This window comes from Neopsephotus bourkii, unplaced genomic scaffold, assembly GCF_033783945.1.
Source record: "Neopsephotus bourkii isolate Nb327-2 ecotype Australia unplaced genomic scaffold, CSIRO-AGI_Nbou_v1 NB_787, whole genome shotgun sequence".
Lineage (NCBI taxonomy): Eukaryota > Metazoa > Chordata > Aves > Psittaciformes > Psittacidae > Neopsephotus > Neopsephotus bourkii.
In genome coordinates this window covers 1,059,515-1,081,255 of record NW_026901283.1, presented here as the reverse complement: position 1 = coordinate 1,081,255, position 21,741 = coordinate 1,059,515, and the positions used below count along the sequence as shown (strand labels likewise).

General features: G+C 42.2%; 1 protein-coding gene across 5 annotated transcripts in view; it reads right to left on the bottom strand.

The window, feature by feature from the left end:
* MCUB (mitochondrial calcium uniporter dominant negative subunit beta) overlaps positions 1 to 21,305 on the bottom strand; it is a 49,496-nt gene extending 28,191 nt beyond the window's left edge. The window contains exons 1-2 of one of the 5 annotated variants that reach the window (XM_061355199.1): positions 21,139 to 21,264; positions 19,897 to 20,091 (exon numbers count right to left, since the gene is read on the bottom strand). In XM_061355199.1, the coding sequence (XP_061211183.1) occupies positions 19,897 to 19,914 (18 nt within the window). In that variant the 5' untranslated portion in view covers positions 19,915 to 20,091; positions 21,139 to 21,264. Of the gene's footprint in view, positions 1 to 19,896; positions 20,092 to 20,694; positions 20,927 to 21,138 lie in introns of those variants that run through there. The other 4 variants (XM_061355198.1, XM_061355197.1, XM_061355195.1 and 1 more) reach the window with 4 other exon arrangements.
* Positions 21,306 to 21,741: the final 436 nt, after the last annotated feature.

Genomic DNA, 21,741 nt, shown 5'->3' with positions numbered 1-21,741 from the left:
TGCTAGTTGGGTTAAGGACAATAGAAAGGGTTTCTTCAAATACATAGCAAATAAAACTAACATAAGAGGCAATATAGGCCCACTGCTGAACGAGGTGGGTGCCCTGGAGACAGAGGATATAAAGAAGGCAAAGGTGCTGAATGCCTTCTTTGCCTCTGTCTTTACTCCTGCAGACCCTCCCCGGGGGCCCCAGATTCCTATTGCCCCAGAAGGAGTCAGGGCAAAGGAGGAATTTGCTTTGGTAGATGAGGATTGGGTTAGGGATCAGCTATGCAATCTGGACATCTATAAACCGATGGGTCCGGATGGAATGCACCCACGGGTTCTGAGGGAGCTGGCGGAGGTCATTGCTAGGCCACTCTCCATCATCTTTGGTAAGTCGTGGGAAACAGGAGAGGTGCCTGAGGATTGGAGGATGGCAAATGTCACACCAGTCTATAAGAAGGGCAAGAAGGAGGACCCGGGTAATTATAGACCGGTCAGCCTTACCTCTGTCCCTGGAAAGGTGATGGAACAACTTATTCTTGACTCCATTTCTAGGCATATCGAGGATGAGGGGGTTATTAAGAACAGCCAACATGGTTTTATGAGGGGGAAGTCATGTTTGACCACCTTATAGCCTTCTATGAGGAAGTGACTAGGTAAAAACAAACACAAAGGCAATACTGTCTCCGACAGCATTCTCATAGATAAGCTAAGGAAGTGTGGCTGCCGATCAGGTAGAGTGGATAAGAACTGGTTGGAAGGAAGAAGCAGAGAGTCATGGCAGAACACTGGTCTGTGACTAGTGGAGTCCCTCAGGGGTCAGTGCTGGGACCAGTGCTGTTTAATATTTTCATCAATGACCTGGATGAGGGAACCGAGTGTACTCTCAGCAAGTTTGCTGATGACACTAAACTGGGAGGAATGGCTGACACACCAGAAGGCTGTGCTGCCATTCAGCGAGACCTGGACAGGCTGGAGAGTTGGGCGGGGAGAAATTTGATGAAACTCAACAAGGGCAAGTGTAGAGTCTTGCATCTGGGGAAGAACAACCCCATGTACCAGTACAGGTTGGGGGTTGACCTGCTGAAAGTAGCGAAGGGGAAAGGGACCTGGGGATCCTGGTGGATAGGAGGATGAACATGAGCCAGCAATGTGCCCTTGTGGCCAAGAAGGTAAATGGCATCCTGGGGTGCATTAGAAAGTGTGTGGTTAGTAGGTCAAGAGAGGTTCTCCTCCCCCTCTATTCTGCCTTGGTGAGGCCTCATCTGGAATACTGCATCCAGTTCTGGGCCCCTCAGTTCAAGAAGGACAGGGAACTGCTTGAAAGAGTCCAGCGCAGAGCCACAAAGATGATTAAGGGAGTGGAACACCTCCCTTATGAGGAGAGGCTGAAGGAGCTGGGTCTCTTCAGCTTGGAGAAGAGGAGACTGAGGGGTGACCTCATCAGTGTTTACAAATATGTAATGGGTGGGTGTCATGATGATGGAGCTAGGCTTTTTTCAGTGATATCCAGTGATAGGACAAGGGGCAATGGGTGTAAACTGGAGCATAGAAGGTTCCACGTTAACATCAGGAAGAACTTCTTTACTGTGAGAGTGACAGAGCACTGGAACAGGTTGCCCAGGGGGGTTGTGGAGTCTCCCACGTTGGAGATATTCAAGGCCCGCCTGGACAAGTTCCTGTGTGATGTACTCTAGGTTACCCTGCTCTTGCAGGAGGATTGGACCAGATGATCTCTCGAGGTCCCTTCCAACCCTTGGGATTCTGTGATTCTGTGATACCCTTCCACAGTACATTTTACATGTATTCTCTTTAAAAGAGCAAAATACAAGAACACTTAACATAGGTTTTACAAAGTATGGCAACTTGACATCCTTGTCACACGATTTTATTTTGTCTCACAGCTATCACTGCAAAGATCACATGTATTTAAGACACTCAGCAACCTGGCTTTGGGAGTTTCAATCTCATAGCCTTCAGTTATTTTGCTAAATGTAGAAAATACTACAAAAAGTGGCAGCAACAAGTGCAGCACACAGCAACTGTACAGCAGCCAATTCTGCTTCAGACTGCGCCTCATTTTAGGTAGACTTGTGTCATGCCTGCATACTTAGGTGACCATAAGTAGCAGAAAACACAACCGCTACATTCTCAAAGGAGAATTCCAAGGAAGAGCAGCAAGGGTCTAAGAACAAGCCTGTGGCAAGAGAGGAGGAGTTGTTACCAACTAGCTTCAGCCTGACCATCAGACAGAAGCAGGTCTGAGGAAGCGTCTATGCCTGCTACCCAGCTCCTGCTCAGATTTTGGCTAACATGCAACCCATCCCAAGGCCTGATGTATGCTGGGAGCAGCACAGTTAGGTCAAAGCGAGAGCAACGCATTGGCAGAACACCACAGGCAAGAAGGGCAAAAGGCCATTAGTCAGCTGTTATCACCTGCAGCTTCTCATCTCCTCTGCCATCACCCTTGGATTTTGATTGTCATTGTTTTCAGAATCCACTAGCCTATGGAAATGGTACAGACCCAACTTCCTCAGTGCACCCAAAAAGCTTTTGCAGCAGATCCAGCAGCAGCCAGATTGCTGAGGCTCTCATGCTTTCCAGCGTGACACAGGGATGTTCAAGCAAGAGGAGGAAGGACTGAGCGCTCTCACCCTCAGCAAGGTAACTGCTTTGCTCACAGGTGCACAAGTTACAAATCAGAGAACTTGGGAGTTAGAACCCTCATGAATTAAGTGATGAATTTGTGAATTCATACGTTAGATTAGCCTCCACAAAGGGGATTGAGCGCATTTAACATACTCATTTTCTTTCTTAAGGAGCTCATTAAATAATGTTTAATTTTCAGAGTATGCTATCCTGTGACACCCTCCTCCCCCCAACCTAGTGTTCAAGAATGACAAGAGAGGGAGGGTTTTTTCAGGTTTATAAACCAGTATTTGTTTATAGGACCCAAACCAGCATGGCTAACTCTTGTTATGTTGCATATCCTTCGTGCTAGATTCAAATAATGACAGCTAATGTGACTAGTGTCACGGGACGAAGCCGGGCTCACTACATACATCTAACCACCTTAAAAGGACAGGATTTTTCTTACAATAGATTTTAGATTTCTGTCTAGTGTAGCTCTGCATACATCAAGTAATTAATTCTTGTCCTGTCCCAAAGGAGCACATTTAATAGCTCAGACCATTTCACTCTCAGGAAGTCACGCATAGGACACTCAAAGTTTCCATTTAGACTTTATCCCAGACTATAGACATAGTCCTTTTCTATTTTTCTGTGCTTGCACCTCTCATACTTGTTAGGTTTATGAACCCCTGTAGTCACTGCTTAGGCAAGTTATGCATATTTAATTAGAATCATAGAATAGTTAGGGTTGGAAAGGACCTTAAGATCATCTAGTTTCAATCCCCCCTGCGATGGACAGGGACACCTCACACTAAACCATATCACCCAAGGCTTCGTCCAACCTGGCCTTGAACACCGCCAGGGATGGAGCATTCACAACTTCCATGTGCAACCCATTCCACTGCCTCACCACCCTAACAGGAAAGAATTTCTTCCTTATTTCCAATCTAAACTTCCCCTGTTTAAGTGTTAACCCATTACCCCTTCACTACAGTCCCTAATGAAGAGTCCCTCCCCAGCATCCCTACAGGCCCCCTTCAGATACTGGAAGGCTGCTATGAGGTCTCCACACAGCCTTCTCTTCTCCAGGCTGAACAGCCCCAACTTTCTCAGCTGAACTTTATATGGGAGGTGCTCCAGTCCCCTGATCATCCTCGTGGCCCTGCCTTGGACTTGTCCTTTTATGTTGAGGACACCAGAACTTCACACAATACTCCAAGTGAGGTCTCACGAGAGCAGAGTAGAGGGGCAGGATCACCTCCTTCGACCTGCTGGTCATGCTCCTATTGATGCAGCCCAGATTTTTAAGTTTTTCCTTATGAATGAATCTCTACAGCTTCCACCCATTTATACTGCTTTTGAATTCCCTTCAGTGAGTGATATCTTTATCGTATTAGGCACGATGAAGCCTAATATATTTCAGATACTGTCATACGAGTACTCTTACTCTCTTATCCCCTAAAAAATTCCTCCCACAAGTGCCACACAAAATTATAGTGGTCTTTCCTACCACCCTAGCATATTCACATGGTTTCCTCATCATTAAAACCTTTTTTCAGGAGTGCCAAAATTCAGGAGGTTTCCTCCCTGGGAGATGGGAAGGAGCACGACAAATGTATTACGTTTGTTCTTTTCCTTTTGTCTAGCAAATTTGTATCTAGCACTAAGATAGTGCCGAGTAAAATGGAGTATCAAGTAAATTCAAGTTTATTGTATTACAACAAAAATTACAAAATAAGTACTATGTCAATCCCCCTAAAGCTTTTATGTTGCTTTTCAGATGCCTTTCAGATTCTCTCTCAGTACCTGTGCCATTGGACTTCACTGGGACACCAGAAACTTATAGTTATTCATCTCTTTTATCAAATGGCTTCATTTTTGCAGCACTAGTGAGACATCAGGACCTGGAAAAAATACACTGGCCACTTCAGAACTTCATCTTGTATTCTGTATGTGCAAAACATGAGGTGTACACAAAGCACAGTCTCTTTATTCAGTAGCAGCAGCTGAAGGATGATGTTAGCAGTTGTGTTAAGACAACACAAGCATTGCCATACTGTCACTGCTCTTCCCTTTCCATCTAAAATGGATTCTGGACCTCTGCAGGAGCATTAAGAGAGAGAAACTGGGGTGAGCATGAAGTGGGCTATGGAGAAGGATGACACCAAATCAAGCCAGCAAACTCATGACCATGCCTGCAAAAGTGATTTATGATAAGGAGAGAGGCCTTGCATAATCACTGCACTCACGGATACACCACTAACAGAAATTGAGACCGCAGGCTTGAAAACTTTACAAACAGCAGGCTAAAGAGAGATAAAATTGCATAATGAACTTGCAGCTGATAAACAGCAAAATCCAACCCCATCAAACCACTATATTCACGCTCAATTTAACAGCCACCCTATTACAGTCAGCACCCATCCTGATACTCACAGGAATTAACTCAGAGACAGAATACTCCCTTATGCTGTACTACAACAGCTCTACAGCTCAAGAAGAAACTTTGCTTTCTCATGACTAACAACAAATACTTAATCTATTCTAGTTGCTTTTTTAAATGGAACTGGACATCACTTGTTCTTGCTCAAGAAGCAGGACCCCTTGCAGCCATTTCCCTGGAAAACTATGATCTATGCATGGTTTATGACCTTAATATACTGATGGCTGAAGAAAAATGACACCCTATTAGCAGTGTGCTTCTGATAAATACTTAACTACTAGAATCATGCCAACATACTTCTCAGCTTGATTCTCCTTTACTTCAGCTTCATGCTTTCATCTTCCCCTGTGGTCTGAAGCTGATAGCATATCATATTCAGAAATGTAAGCATACTCTTCCAGGATGTGAATGGGTCCTACTAATAGGTTATGACAGTACTTACTTAATTTGAGATGAGCTTCAGCCACTCCTCTTATCTGTTCAAATAAGGAATCATCTGAATGTTTGTTCTACACTTGCTGCTTTGTGAGTTTCAGCTTCACAAATGAGAAAAACTTGTTCTTTTCTCAACTATGAGCAGAGGAGAACAATTCTCTAAAATCAGGGCAGTATTTCACAGCTATGGATCAACTGTTCCCCAGCTGTGTACAGACTGCAGCTGGGAAGGGAAGACATGGAAAAAGTCGTTAGCCAATTCCAGGATCCAGCAGGTACAAGGAAAGGTCCGTAGCAAGTGTAGAGCAGTCCAAATTTATTACACCCTTCTGAAGATGCAAGATGAGTCCTGGCCACTGTCGGTTTTGGACAGAGTGAGAGCTCCACACAGCAAGAACTACAGTACCCAGGCATCTCCTTCCCTGGGGATTTTGAAGTAGGGGGCAGCTGTCATTACAATTATCACTTCTCTCTCTTCTTTTCCTCTTTCCTTTATGTCTTGAGCCTGTTGAAATTACACCTATGGTATCCAGCATGTTCAGATCTCCCTAAAAAAAAAAAGTCTACTGAATCCTCTAAAGCTCTACTCCTCCTGTCAGCGTTCAGGAGTGAAAGGGGATCACTGGAGCAACTCACAGAAAAGAACAGACACTACCTAAAAATCCCAAGAGCTGGAGTTACAAGGTCCAATCTGTAAATCTATTTGCTATGAAAATCAAGTACTTTCACACTGATTAAAATGCTACAAAGGCATCAAATCCAAAGGGCTAATCTGAAGTGCAGTTCTGGACAGATCTGTATCCAGCAACATTACAGCTTCTTTTTTACGTCTTTTAGGTACCACGGCAAAGATAAGACAAAGCTGCTTTCATTCATATCGCCCCTTTAGTGAGACTGTTTTCTGCAGAAGAAATCTTTTTTTTTAATGAGAATTTAGAATATCACTTACTTCTGTAACTCCAGCTGAACTGTCACCAGCACCATTAGAAGAGTAATGCCAGGACTGTGCTCTCAAATATACCTCTAGATCCATAACAAGCAGCAGATCACATTACTACACCTGCTGTTTCACTTCTGTATTCCACTAAGAATGCAGGAGTCCTTCTGCAGGCATTTTATTAACAAGAGTTAAATTTACTTCAGCATCAGTAGTGACAAAACAGATGATTATGTTACATTTAGCCCTGGGCAAGAAAAACAGGTTCCAGATTGGCCTCTGTTTTTTCTACAAAGGAGGGATCAGCATCCCATGGTGCTGGTGCAAAATGATGCACTATGGCTAATGCTGAAGACCATGTTGGCAGGCATCCCAGTGTGCTGGGAGTCATCAGGTCATGGGTCCTGACTCCAGAGAGCTCTACACTGAACAGAAACTGTGAGTCGCTGCCTTAGAGACACCAAGGTATTACCAATATACTGGCTGGCAACATCTTGCTTCTTTGAGAGACAGCACCTCCGGCTTCCACGGAATACCTATCATCATGCTTAATCAACTGCTTTAGCGAAGGAACAGAAATTTGACATGTTATTCTTGACAAGTTGCTCACCTTGATCCACAGCATCACTGGATAGATGTGATTAATGTCCAGCTGACTCAACACTGGATTTAGCTCTTGCCTCACTATAATTAAGATCTTAAAGACAGAATCATGTACTTTTAAAATGCTTTCACATGAACCCTGCTAAGGCTTTATCAACATTAGAAAGAGCTTACTGATACAGTAATCAGGAAACATCTCAACAAAGACACAGGATATATATATATGGGAGTTCTTTAGCTACTATTAGCTCTGAAGTGTCTAATAGAAAAAAAAATAAATCCACAGAACATTTCTTCCCCATTCATTACCAAAGCTATCAGCTGCAACATAGAAAATGATCAAGCAATAGAAAAGTCTAGTGACAATTACAGAGCTAGATATTGAGACTTCCGTGTATGTTTATCAGACCATCACTCCTCATATTCTTTCATATTTCTTATTAAATGCACTAAAGTGAATGTGTAAATATGTTAGTATTATGACAGCGTATTATTCTAAGTATTTTAAGCTTAAAACTTTCAAAGTAAACAGAAAACAGCTGACTAGTAACTGCTGTAAATTAACGAAAAAAAATTGTTAATAAATGTTATGTCTCCTGTTTGTCAGAGTGTCCACAAAAAAGATTTGTAGTATATATATACCAACAAAGCATTTCAGTATAGAAACATCTCATGTATGCAAAACATGTAAATAATTACACTGAATTTTCCTTCAAAGATCTTAAACCAGGATTAACACCAATTCTTTGGCTTTCACCAACTCTAGGACTTTGGCTGGAAAAATCCCTGTTCCTTATAGCTTCCAAAAGGCAGAATTCCTACTGCAGATGGGACTATACCAGCAAAAGTAGTGCTTTGACTAGTACCTATTTCTTAACTCCAGAAGTTTGTAGATTCTTTTACCAAAACCATGTCTGCTCAAGCTACTTTATATTAAATCATGCTAGTATATATTGTCTCTTTCACTATCTAGGAGCGACTGAACTAGAAGTATTTTTAGTTTTTGAATGAGACAAGTAAATACTTTGACAGAAAATGCTTGAAACATTATCAAGGCAATAATCAGACTTTGTTTGTTTGGAAAATCAATTTGATGCTAAAACCCATTCACTCCAGGAACAATAACGCTCACAGTCAAGTCAATCTTTAACTTGGGTCAAAAACTTGTTAACCAAGTTAAAAAAAACACAAAAACACAACAAAACAAATTAAGAAGTCCAATCCCAGACAGCAAAACATACCCACCTGCTACTCACAGTACTACTCCCTGTGCTAATTTTTTTTCAGATCTTCTATTGTCTACAGGATAAGAATCTCAGTTTTCATAAATGAATATATTATCCTCTTGACTATAAAAGAGCTTGGAAAAAAACACACTATTCAAATCATCTCAAAGGTTCAAATCCCCATGGAAGGCAAGTACACAGATTTTGTTTAGAAAATAAGTGCCTAATGTTTCTGAGAAGCTATGACATTAAAAAATACACACGCACACAAAACAGTCAAGGACCGCTTGCTGCCAAGTGACCGAATTGGACACAAAGAACATTCACTGCTAGAAATACAGAGGGAAAATGTCTTCTGTACCTTAAAACCTACTTGGGTTAAGGATTATTTTTTGGTTTGTGTTACCTTGTGAATTTGGCACTCCACACAAAAAGAACCTGAAACAAGCTCTTGCGACACTGTTCTCTTCCCAACCCAGTGAGAAGGTACATGCTAGATGTTCACAGCACAATACAGGAGAGCTTTTGGGCCAGGTTCACCAACACACTGAGCAGCTACTTGCTGCTTTCAGGATCCCAGCTAGTCTCTCCATATGGACAGTGTTTTCTGGATACAGCAACCCCCTCAGAACAAGCTGCAGTGAAAAGCATAATCATGCCCAGAGAGCCCAATGTGTATCCAAGAACATTTGCAATACAAAACAGAGACCCAGCACTATAAATCTCACAATCCTCCTTACTGAAATGGAGATAATGTGATCAGCCATGCTCCAAGACTGCTGCTTTGTTGTAAGGAAGAAAGACGTTGAGATTTGAGCCAAGTTCCCCACAAATACACAGTATGAGGATTCTTGTTAATTCTTTTCACAATATAAAACTTGCATCTTCTTGAGAAAACTGCAGTTGGGAGAAGCTGCAGTAGCTTACAATAAACACCTTTACAACTCAGTGAGAATTCTCCTGGAGTGCAAAATAGTGTCTGAATTTTCTTCTTGAAGGTTTATTGAAAGTCTAGCAAATTAGAAAACATACCCAATTAACAACAAGTGAGCAACAGAGACTCATAACCATGTTTGCAACGTGTCATCCTTGAAAAAAGTACACAGGAAAATACAGTCTCAATCTCTTTCATGCCACCATATTTTGCTGGAATATGTTTTTTCAATGTGCCAGTTCTAATAGCAAGGGGTTTGATACAGATTAATAAACATACTGAAAATCCTCTTTCCTCACTTGTTTTGCAGCCACACAGAATATAGACACTCATCAGTCTCTGTAGGTTGCCTCCCCCTTATCTTTACTTTCCTTCACTCCTAGAATAAGATAACTGAAGCTCAGTTAAAAACCTATCATCTGCCATATTTACCTGTTGCAGCTGAAGCAGCTTGTAAGCGACTCATATTTAAACAGAGGCATTAACACTATCAAACAATAACTTAAATGAAAAGGACTAGCCTGAATAGTTCTGCATGGATGAGGGATATAAATACCACAGAGTGCATCCCAGGCAGAGGATGCTACAATGAACAATGCAGACAAACAGCCCACTAAGTATTGATGGCTTGGACTAAACACAAGAGTCCATCAATTCTGTGCTTTCACAACTGTCTTTGAATAAATGTTCGATATTTCCCTCCCTCTGGATACGTGCTGGTGGGGTTCAACCATATCTTTCTTAACTCTGACATGAGATTTTTTTGCTTTCATGAACAGGGGACACAGGGACAGAACCTGAAAGCAGAGAATAAGACTAAACAAATTTCTCCAACTACAGTTTCCTCCTGAAGTAGACACTCCACAGCACTGAAAACCACATCACGACCCAGGACTGGCTGAGAAAGCATTACTGCAGCAGCACGACCCCTGCCGTTCTGCAGGGCTTCAGGATGCACTTGGGTGACCTCTCGAGTCAAAAAGCAGTGAGGCGCCTGGTAGCAGGAGCTAGAGATAGACTGAGAGGCAACTACATTGGGCTGGGCTACATGCGGTGTCAGCAACACGAAGAGGGACAAACCGGGTATTTTTCATTTTACATGACACACACCGGTGAATTTCTAACAGCAGCAAGGGAGCCCTGTGACACCAGCAACAACCTGATTTAAATATTAATGTGTGACCTGCCAACCCACTTTTCAGTATGGCTACAAGTGAAATAAAAATAAAGCAGCAGAGAAGATGGTTCCCCTGTTAGCTACAGGCCTATGAATAGCGGCTGGTTGACTATTTTTTATGATGGCCATTCACAGAAACTAGCATTACTCGGACATATGGAGTATTGCAAATTTTTGTCATGGAAATACAGTACTTCTCTTGCATGCATGCAGGGAAGATTAGCCTGTGCCATAGGAGCATGCACTGACCTGTGAACCAGCACGTTGTAGCTGACTGCTTGTAATGGATCTCACTGGTCTGACTGCTGCCATAAAGTGCTGTGTGATTTTCTTAATGCTCAAGTCCTTAAGTTATAGGACTATACAACAGGCTGACCCACCATTGCAGAACCTCAGCCAAACTCTAGAAACTATCAGTAACACCACAAAGACCAAGAGCGGTATGTAAGGGATTGAATTCTAGATATTATATGGCATCCAAAATGTTTAGCAGCATATGAATAACCAACATCAGCATTTTTGTCTAATCCTCTTAATAACTTCTGATAGCATCTACCTTACTGTGTAACTTTATGCAGTTAATTATTGAATTAGTTATGAATATTCATAACTTGCATAAAAGCTTCTGTAATATGTCAAGAAAACTATTAACTACTGATATTTAATGCCAAGTAAAACAGGATGTGCTGTAACAGTTAGGAGTGCACAGTTTTAAGATCTAACTTCCCAACAACCCGAAACTCTTATTTGGATGCCAGTGGGATTATAGCTTTCATCTGCTGGCTCAGAGGAATCCCATAGACAGTTACATCCTTGTTCACAAGAAGTAACACGGACACTGCAGAATGAACAGTACCAAGCTATATTATATGCAGCAGCATGAAATGCCGAGGAACAGCACCACTATGATGGTCTGGCCAGATTAAAGTTGTGACAAGGTCTGATCTATAGCAAAACATGCTCATTTTATACTTCCACTGCCATGAAGAACTTCAAGGGTCAGTACTCCAAGAAGAGTCAGTACTCCAAGAAGCACACATGGTTTAGCAGCTATAATTCAGTTTTAGGGCCTGGGCTATTTGATATCTCTTTAAATTACCTCAGCACTGTCACATTCCCAGTGTGCTTACAGTCAACCTTCAAACTGCTGTCTTCTAAGCATGCCTAATTTCACTACACACAAAAGACTACAAACACGAAGTACGCACCTTTGGCTTCTGATTAAAGCACACAGGCCTAAATATTAACTACAGTTTCATATTCTATATCATGTCAAACTTTATGGCTTCAGATAAAAGATGCTATTTAAAATTACAACAATAAAGAACACTGGAGAATACACTCATAACCAACAAATTAGAATCAGAAAAAAGTGGTAGAAAACTCAGTGCAGAAATGGCAGGGCCTGCACTTTAAACTGGCACTAGCTCCAGCTCTGCAAAAAACAAGTGTTTACCTGCCTTACAAGAAACACTTTTGACTGAAAGCCATTGCAGCTAGCTGAGAAACTGTATCACTAAGAACTGACTGCAAAAGATACTGCTGTGGTGCCCATGTCTGGGAGTCAGTTCCAGCAGGAATCTTGTCTCAAGATTATTATTACACTTTTCTTTGTTTAAGAAAGCTGCGACACATCCTGCACCGCATCATCTCCCAAGGCAACCTAGGGCAAAACCCCCAGGAACCTCCCCATTCTAAACTTTCCGAGTCTCTTTCTGTTGCACCTTGAGCAAGGCTTACCCTTCGGGATATTACAAGGAACTCATTATGGTTTCAAAACTTTTCCAAGCAAACTACCAGAAGGTGTGCCACAAATACAGGTAACATGATGCCTGAATAGTTCAGGACTCATTTTAAAGCAGCCTTTGGGAAAGCACTATTAAGAATCCAGATGTCACTAGCAGCACATAAGAATAAAAGGGAACATGGAAGCAAAAAGCAAAGTCCCATCTAGCACAGATACACTGTACAGTTGAATCCTGTCATTTGGTTACTGAGCACAGAAGCTCCTCACAAGAGAACTCCAAGGAATTGATCCAGTTTTCCTGTTTAAACATAGTTCGTAGCCATCCAGAAGTCAAATATAAACAGAAGGCGGCACAAGAGACATGCTCACCCTCTTGCTTCTGGAAGCAGAAGAAAACAGATTCCTCAAGATCATTAATTGCTGTGTCTCTATTCTGTCCCCAGATTTAAGAGACTTCCTGGTTTAGTTAAAAATATCGGCATAAGCAGTGCTTTGAAAACCAGTATTATTTACAGAACTGGGGAATCCATGAGCTCAGTGTAAACTTTAATAACTGCTGCTGTCTTTTAAGAAGCTTTTGAGCTGTTACCTTTCTCATAGTTTCATCTGGAATTTTAAAATTCTGAAAACCTGGGGAAGGGTAGACTGAAGATGATCCACTGAGAAGCTAAGATAAACTCCTACCTAACCTTGCCATTTCACAGGTATCTATTCCACTTAAAACACAACAGACACACGAATCAGATACACAGCTCTTAAAATACAGTTGTGAAAGATTAGTGCCTTTAAATTTCAATTATTTTACCTATGTTAACAGCAGCGAGCATTTACCTGAGCCATTGATCAAGATCTCTGACTTCCAACACTCAGCTGATTCAGAATTGCTAGCCTTGAGTACAGCATTCAGGCCAGCAGATCATTAAATTCTCACATAATATTTATTTTATGACACATGTATTTCTTCCACTGGGGTTATATTTTTTCAATTACTGTTTGTAAACAATTCTTTCAGCTTCTTTCTGTGTCTAGGGCAAGGCAGAAACAGACAGTATGTGCAGAAAAGGAAAATGAACTACTTTGTGGCTACGCAGTCACAAACCATGTCTCTCACATGAGGGACTCCAGCCCAGAGGGGCCAGACGAGGAGCTGCTAGGGCCACAGAGGTCCCTACACGTGTACATGCTGCTGTATTTCAGGGGCATGGCGCTTTTATACTTCCACTTAGAACAAACACGTAAAGGTGAGGAATATGTTTTACTAAAAAAGTCTTTCTTCCAATGACAGTACAATGGAATACATTCACAGCTGTGCTGACACAGGCAAAGAGAAGCTGGGTCAAAAAGTAAGTACAGATATAAATAATGAATGGTTTGCATGAGAAAGTACAGAAAAGGTCAGGTCAGGTCCTAGAAAAAGGAAACCTCAAACAAAACCATAGCACATTGTTCTGCGAACAGTATGGCGTAAGCCCTTCAGGTAAAACAGGCAACTGCATTGTACATGGAGAGATACTGTACTGTACTCAACTTTTCCCTGTCATGGCACTCTGATCAAAGTGATGTCCTCATGATATACTAAGTTTTACTTGTCAGGAAGAAGAGCAGTGTAATTTTTCCTCCTCTCTGTCAAAAATATAGGACATTTAAGGATGCTCTTGTGATCTCTAAATCAATTTTTGTGGTCTTTTACTGTACTTGTAAGGTCCAATGGGGAGATACTGGGAAGATTAAATCATTGCCTGCTTTGCAGATAAGCAAAACTTTTCTTTAAAGACAACAACTCAAAGACAACTTATTTCTCTCCATCCGACCAGAATGTAAAGACTGAAGTAATTCTGATCTAAAATGACCAGACAGTAAATGTGAAAATAGTTGTTTCAAATTATTTATCTGCAGTAAAAAAAAAAAAAAGTAAATTATATCTTGCTTGTGTATAATGTACTCAATCTTTTTGTCCTTTTGAAGATGTACTGCCTGTGCTCATCATGATAAAAGCAGACTTTAGAAGGTATAAATTTCCCATTTTTACAGTAATCATCTTTTTTCCACTTCAGTCTGAGGGATTATTGAATGTTTCCTTGCTGGTAAGGAGAGGTTGTGCTGGCCAGTCATCATCACACAAGCACAAAGCTATTTGCTTACCCATGCACTTACTGCTGACATCTGACACTTCTGCATGGAGTAGTAGGTTGCTTACCCCCACCAGCCCACCTAGGGTAGAGGAGAATTAATTTATGACTACAGAAGTTACCATCATTAGTAGGCAAGCAGATGACCAACGTTCATTTTAAAATTCTATTTCCTTCTTCAGCTGTTGCGTTGCAGTAAATAGAATCATTCTAACAAGGGATTTATTTTACTAGTGAGGGACCTGACCTTCAGAGTCTAGATCTGCACTTTCCCAACACTTGGGGATCAGGGACTTTGGGTCAAGCATTCCCCATAAGCTATCTATACTTACCATGATCACGTCATGGATTCCTCATACGGTGTATCAGTTACAAATGGGTATACAACAGTACTTGTATAGACTAAGCCACTCTCCACATATTGCAAGAATTAAAGAACAGCCTGCCTGGCAAACACAAAGTATTTCGGGGACAGCATGTAAGAATACCTGCATTGGATGCAATTTCAAGATGATCTGGGACTCATGCATCAGCTGAAGATGGAAAAAGTCACAGCAAGTAACTTGCAGGCCCAAAAATTGTCCTACTCACTTCCTTACTCAAGTTCACAGAACAAATAGCTTATTTGCATTGTTCATTAGGCTACTCAGATTAGGGGGATACCAGAAATGACACAATGAGCAGTTGTAAGAGTGGCAGGAGTGACCTTATAAAGAGCCACCTCTTTCCCATGCAAACCTGATCACCAAGTTACTACTCAGTATCTTGACAGCAAGATAAGAGGACAAGGCAGCAACAGAAAGAACCTGTCTCTCCCTTTCACCTTTCTGGAAAAATAGCAAAAAAAGAGAGAAACGAACCCATGGGAATACACATTGGTATTACATGCCCTTAGCAGGCACTTAATCAACGTTATAACAAGGTCCAGAAGTGCCTGTGAAACACCTCTGGGCTTAGCTAAGTTTACTGCCTTCTCCTCTGGCTGTAGGAATGCCCCCCACCAATGAGCAGCCCAATGAGAAATCCATCTTTGCTGCTGACTAGCAAGTATGTCACCACAGTAAAGACAATCCTAGAGTAAGCAAGCCTAGCTCAAGCCCAGCTATCCCATTTGTTTTCCTTCAGCTCATTTCCCTTTAAGAGGAAGGTTGAAAAAAAAGGTTATAATGTTTAACTAGATGTTGAGAACAGGTGTATTGTTTGCTTCCTCTTCAATGCCAAAAATTTTACTGTGTAAGGACTTCAGAAAGTTAAGTCCTCATTACAAGAAAACAAAAACCAAAACCCAACCAAACGAAAAAGATTATTACTTCCGTTTCCTTCCTCTCTCATTACTTCAGAAATTAAGATATTATAAGCTCTAGAATAGTCTACAGTTCTTGCCCTATAAGCTTTAAAACATGTTTTTAAAAAAAACCTTAAAAAAAACATCAGAAGAGACTCATATTCTTAAAACATGCACTAGGTTTGTAATCAGCATTTCGTATTCAACACTTCTCTGGTAAATCTTCAGAGCACCTAAGACATCTTCTAGAGGTTTAGTATTAGTCTTTTTACAGGTACAGAAAAACTGAGAGTGCCAGAAGGAACAGTGCCAGACTTTGATGCTCCTCATTGCACGAGCAACAAAAAAAATTACTCACACAGTACCATTCGTATGACCACAACATCCACTTCACATGAAATCACAGCATCATTTTCTGTCAGCTACTTGATGCAGCCAATACAGGTATCACTTTATGGTATGACTATTCCTAGCTCCATTCTAAATTAAAAAAAAAATTACGCAAAATAAATAAACAATGTTGCTACAGTAGACAGGAAGTAAATTTTTATTTTCTTTTATGATGTCTATTGCATATATTTGGACTAATGTACTTCCCAGTCTTTAAGAAGCACAGCCTATTGCTCCTGCATCCCGTATGACAAAGCTCTTGGGGAAGCTGGATAAAATACTATGCAGATTCTGCTATAGATAGTAATGTTGGACAGCATTTAAATTTTAGGGTTTCTTTACATTTTCTGCATACCACACAGCCTCTAGTCAGCACACAAAAGCTCCAACTTCTTTAAGCCTGTGATCCTAAGGAGCACAACTGCATTCTTCACAGCCTTGCAGAAGCACGTTTTCATTTCCTTTCTTAGGAATCACTGTATTCACACAAAGAAACGCACCTACTAACACTTGCTCAGAGTAGGCAAAAAAGCATAGCAATATTCTATGCAAGGATAGCTGATTTGATATACACATCTGAGTTTGCTGCTTTTCTGTTCTCTGCCCTGTTGGACAAAAACACTGCTGATGCCAGTTTCAAATACTGAGTGATGCTGGTTATTAGAAATGCCCTAAATTTCAAGGAAATGAGTGGTTTGCAGGTAGTACAGAATCTGTACCAGACAGATTAGATAAACAGTAGATGAGATTAGGTGAAGTACAAAGGATGATGAATTTCTGTGCTATGTGTCACATCTCTCTCCAAAAGCTTTTATTAGAGAAAACTAACTATCTCCCAGCTGTCAGATGACAAGAGATAACAGGAAATAACTAGCAGCCATTCGGTTGTTCTGGCATAGCCATGCCATCAGAGGCAAATACATGAACCTCCTGAGACAGGCACATTTCCTATAGGAAGTGCCAGAGATCTAGATGGCTTTCTAAGGCATTTAGAGATCAGTAAGAGTGAACAGTACTTCCATAAACAAACAGCTGAGTGGGTTCTATGTTTCTGTTGACATATGGTAGTATAAGCTCAAGGTTTCTGTTTAGATCAACAAGCTAACTTGTGTTGTGAAAGGTTTTCAAATGGAAGGAAATATGGGGCAGAACACGCCCAGTAGCCACAAATTACTCCCAGTTCTTGGCTCCAATTGGACCTCAATTTCCAAAGGACCCAAGTAGGCTGAAAATACAAAGCCAGGACTTAAATAACATTTAAGTGAAACATTAGCAGGGCAAGACAATGATAATTCACCTCTGTGAAGCTGCCTGGCATGTCCTGGAGTTGCTGCTCTGACAGACTATCTTAGAAATCCTGATAGCAGAGTATGTGCAAAAGAGAAAAGAAGTAAGTAAGTAAATAAATAAATTAATGCAAAGGAAAAAAAAACAACACATTTCCAATTACCCAGTAGCTGTTAGGACTTGTGGACCCATTTAGGTCCTTACTTATAAGACTGTATAAAAAGGGGGGGGCAAACTGGACAGGTATAATGCTGGGATCATTACAGTAATTCAGAAGAGCTATAAAAACTAAGAGGAAGGACACGAAAAAAGTTCAAGCCAGTCTGACGAACTGGGTAGTCAACAACTTATCAGCTGAAAGCATTAAAAGAAACATTTCTGACAGAAATGGATGATACCAGGAACTGACAAAAAACCTCAAAACAAAGAACCTCCTCTCTACCCTGCTTTCTGCAGATAAACAAAACCAGTGACTCTCCTACTGGCTGCAGTTGGCAACTAGGAGGAAAATTCCCCCCAGCAACAAGCATATTCGATATCCTACTCAAGAAAGAAAAAAAGCCCTAATGTTTTTCACAGAAACCTTTGCAATTTGATCTTGCCAGCTCACACACCATCTTCCCTCTCACAGTGTATTCCAGAGGGGGAATACAATTGTAAGAGAACTTTTCTCACAAAAATTGAATGCATTCTGAATTAATGATGTTAAATAAACTCACATTTTGGGAAAAAAAAAAAAACAAACCAAGTTTTCACATTTTAGTTCCCTCACTCATAGTTGTTGAAATCAAGCCCTGCCTTTTGCAGGAGAAGTGTCCCCACTTCATCTTCATACATTTCTGTCCACCTTTGTACAGGATAGAAACAGTTGTAGCTAGAACAAGGCTGCAAGACTTCAAAGAAAAGTAGTGTTAAGGGAAGTGACACTGTGTAACCCAGGCTTCGTTTTCCACATCCCAAGCGATTCAGGCATGCTGGTACAGATCTCCATAGTATGGACTAAACTGGGAATCTCACGTATATGAACGGCCATAGAAAACAACCCAATTTTAGATTCATCAGACTCAGCGCTATAAAGAGGGTAATGAGGAACATCTAAGAAAAAAAAAAAGAATTATATTAAATCCAGTCTTTTCAATGTTTCCCCGCTTAGAAGGTTTATGAATTTACAAAAAAAAAAAAAAAAAAACAAACCAAACCCCAGCAATTCTAAGCTTTGATTCTGTGTTAACATATCTGTTCTCCATTGTGATATGGCAACGGGAGCAGTGAAAGCAGGGCATTTCTCTCAGAAAGATCTGCGAGAGTTAAATTGTGCAAGTGAAGAGGAAGTGAAAGAGTTGGCAACCTTTAGGTTTCATCACATGCAAAATAACTACAGTATGATAAATCTGGGACTTTAGCAAAATGAACTGTGCCCTCTGGGGAATAAAGTTATGTGTAAGAAGAAAGCCTGTCTGAAAAATATGATACAAGATTCTTGGTTTGAAAAACTAAGTGTCTAAGCACTAGCCACTTAAAAAAAACTTAATACAAAATTCCACATGTAACAAAACCCTCAACTTTACAAAATAAAAAGGAATTTGTATGAGTATCACTTTAAAAGCAAAGCAGCTGATCACCGCTACAAGAATAATTGTGGATTTTGTCTAAAAGCAGAGCTGAAAAGCTAACAGTTAAGGATACAGTTCTTTGGGAGAGCAATCCCTGCTTTTACAGAGAAATTACAGCAAATTAGCCCCTGCAATGATGGCTCTTTTGTCCCAACAGCAGTGGATTTATTAGTCAAAAACACCACACACAAATACACACCTGCCTATCAACACAGTAATACTTGAGTATCTTTCAGTATGTGATGACTAAGTACCCACACTACAGCCCTCTGTGGCCACAGAGAAGTATCACCTCCAGCTTTACAAATGGAAAGCTACAGTCAGTGCCACAAAAGAGATCAAATTGATCAAATGGATTCTCATCATCAAACAAGCTAGCGAACATGGCCCACAATGGCACCAGACCACACTGAACACAAAGGCAACAAGCAATCAAACCCTGTGTTCCTCAGCCCTGTGCAAGCACTCCAACCTTTCTGTCCAGGACTAGAAGCAAAATATTTGCTCACACAAACAGCAATGGCAAGGAGCAGAACTAGCCAAGTGCAACAGCAACAATCAGGGGAAAGAGAAAAGATAAAACAGAAAAATAAAGTATCACAATAGGGATATTTGCATCGAACAAGATGTGCTGCACCTGACGTTCTGCATTACACTGAAACCATAAAGAGCTGAACAACTTACAGTAACAACTGCCACACTTCCTACTTTCACTAGCCTGAAATGACAGCTGCTGGCCATTCATTTAGTGTTTACAAGAACAAATATTTTAATTGCCTGAACAGTTCTGCAGATGTGTAATTAAAAAAAAATGAAATGTACCCAAAGATGGAAACAGGAAGGGCAAAACCAGTAAACATGCTCCATTACCTATCATGCTAACAACTCTGTAGAAAAGGTAGCACTATGGATTGCATACATAAAAAGCATTTTATATTAATTTATTCAAAAATTTTCCACTGAAGAAATACACAAAGTCTTGCATTAAACTCTTTTCCCAATTAGAATTTTCCTCAAAATTACAACATTCCTCTCCTTAATCTATTCGGTGCAAGTATTCGGTTCCTGAGTCACATCACTGTCATGTTCCATCCCACGAAGTAACAGGGCCGATCGCTTTTCTGTTGTTTCTTATAACGGCAGCACTGACAGAGCAAGTGCATTTCCTCCTCCCCCTCTTATTTTCGCTGTCTCTTCCTGAAGCTTTATCAGCTTCAGTGTCATTTCAGAGCCTCAGAAAAGCAGGAAGCTTGTCTGCAAAGCACTACCCTGGAGAAGTTAAGAGGTGTCGTTATCAGCGTGTGCTGAATGATAGTGTAATCCTCTCAGGGAGGTGCAAGATGGTTTTAGCATACCTTGTTTGAACCTTAGAAGATTAAGGAAGCTAAGTCAATAGTTATCTGTAATTCCTCTCTTGTGCCCTCATGTACACGCATGACAAAGAAGAGCCACTCACACTAACAAAGGTGCGGCAAATTAATGCAACGGCATTTTGTAGGAGAGTTTTGACCAGTTCTTGCAAATTTTCTTAGCCAAGAGCAGAGAGCTCATTCCACACAACTCCTCAAATCCAACTGCCACCACCAGCTTCAAGGAAGCTCTGGAAGCTGCTCACTGAGAAGCCTGCCACCATATGCTCCAGAGACTTCCTCACTACCAGTGTGCCCTGGACACAGGCTATCCCGTTCCACCACAGCAACGCCTGCAAGCATGTATAGCATCTCTAACATTAAAAACACCCACTGAGGAGAAAGCTGCCTCCTCTCCCAGTCACTCAGTACTCCAGAACCACACTGTCCCACGTCCCGGCAGGTCTGTACAACTCAACTCTAAGACTTATTAAAGCCCACAGAAGCGCACAGGCAGACGGACCTCATTATTCTTACGCCCCGAGAGCCTGTGAGGAAACTTTTCTTGCGCTGCCATTCCCCCCTCGCACCTCACGGCAGCAGGCCGTGACTCACCCGTTACTCTCCACCCAGTCCGGAGCCGGGAACGAGGCCAGAGGCACGCTGAGGCCCCACCGCCCCTTAGGGCGTCCCCAGCCCGCGGCCGCTACCAGCGGCGCCTCCCGGCCCCCCGCGTGAGTCACCGCGCCTCTCTCCAGACAGCGGTCCCACGGGGCCCGTCCCGCCAGGCCCCGAAGCCCCCAGCCCGGCCGCGGTAACGCCGCTGTTGCGCTTCCCCCAAGTTGTGCCGCTCCGCTCGCTCGCCAAGCCCCGCCACGCGTCAGGGGAAAAGGCGGCGGCCGCGCGGGACACTCCAGCTTCGTCCCGACGCCGTCCCGCGGCGAACCTCGCCCGCTCCGCGGCTCACCTGAGGCGCTGAGGGCAGGGGGCTGCCACCGCGCCTGCCCCGCGCTGCCCGGCCGCACAGCAGCACCGGGGGCTGCCGCCCGCCGCTCCGCACCGCCCGGCCCAGCCCCGACAGCATGGTCCTCGGCCGCCTCCGCCGGCGGGGAGCGAGCCGCCTTCAGGCGCGCTCCGCCACGGCTCGGCTCGGCTCGTGGCGGGCGGCGCTGACTGCCGCGGCGGGCGGGGACGAGCCCCCGCGGAGGGCGTCTCCTCAGGCGGTGCTGTGTGCTCTCCCTCTTCTTCCCGCCAGCCCCGGGATTTCAGTGACTTACTTATATACATAGTTATAAATGAGACCAAGGTAATTCTTAACTTCTGTCTTACCCGAACACCTGCCTTTTCCATAGCTGATAATTTCCCTTTCTGAGGAACAGAACCATTGCTACTCCTCATGTTTCAGTGGAATAAACACGTTGTGGTTACACCGAAATGAACAGCAAAGCACAAAGAAACGAGCTCCCACTCTTGGATTTTGTTATTTTACAAGAAAAATTCTCTTTACATCAGTAAAGCAGTTAGCAAGGCCTGACCCTTTTCTGGTCAGTCATTTGTTTGGTATCACCTT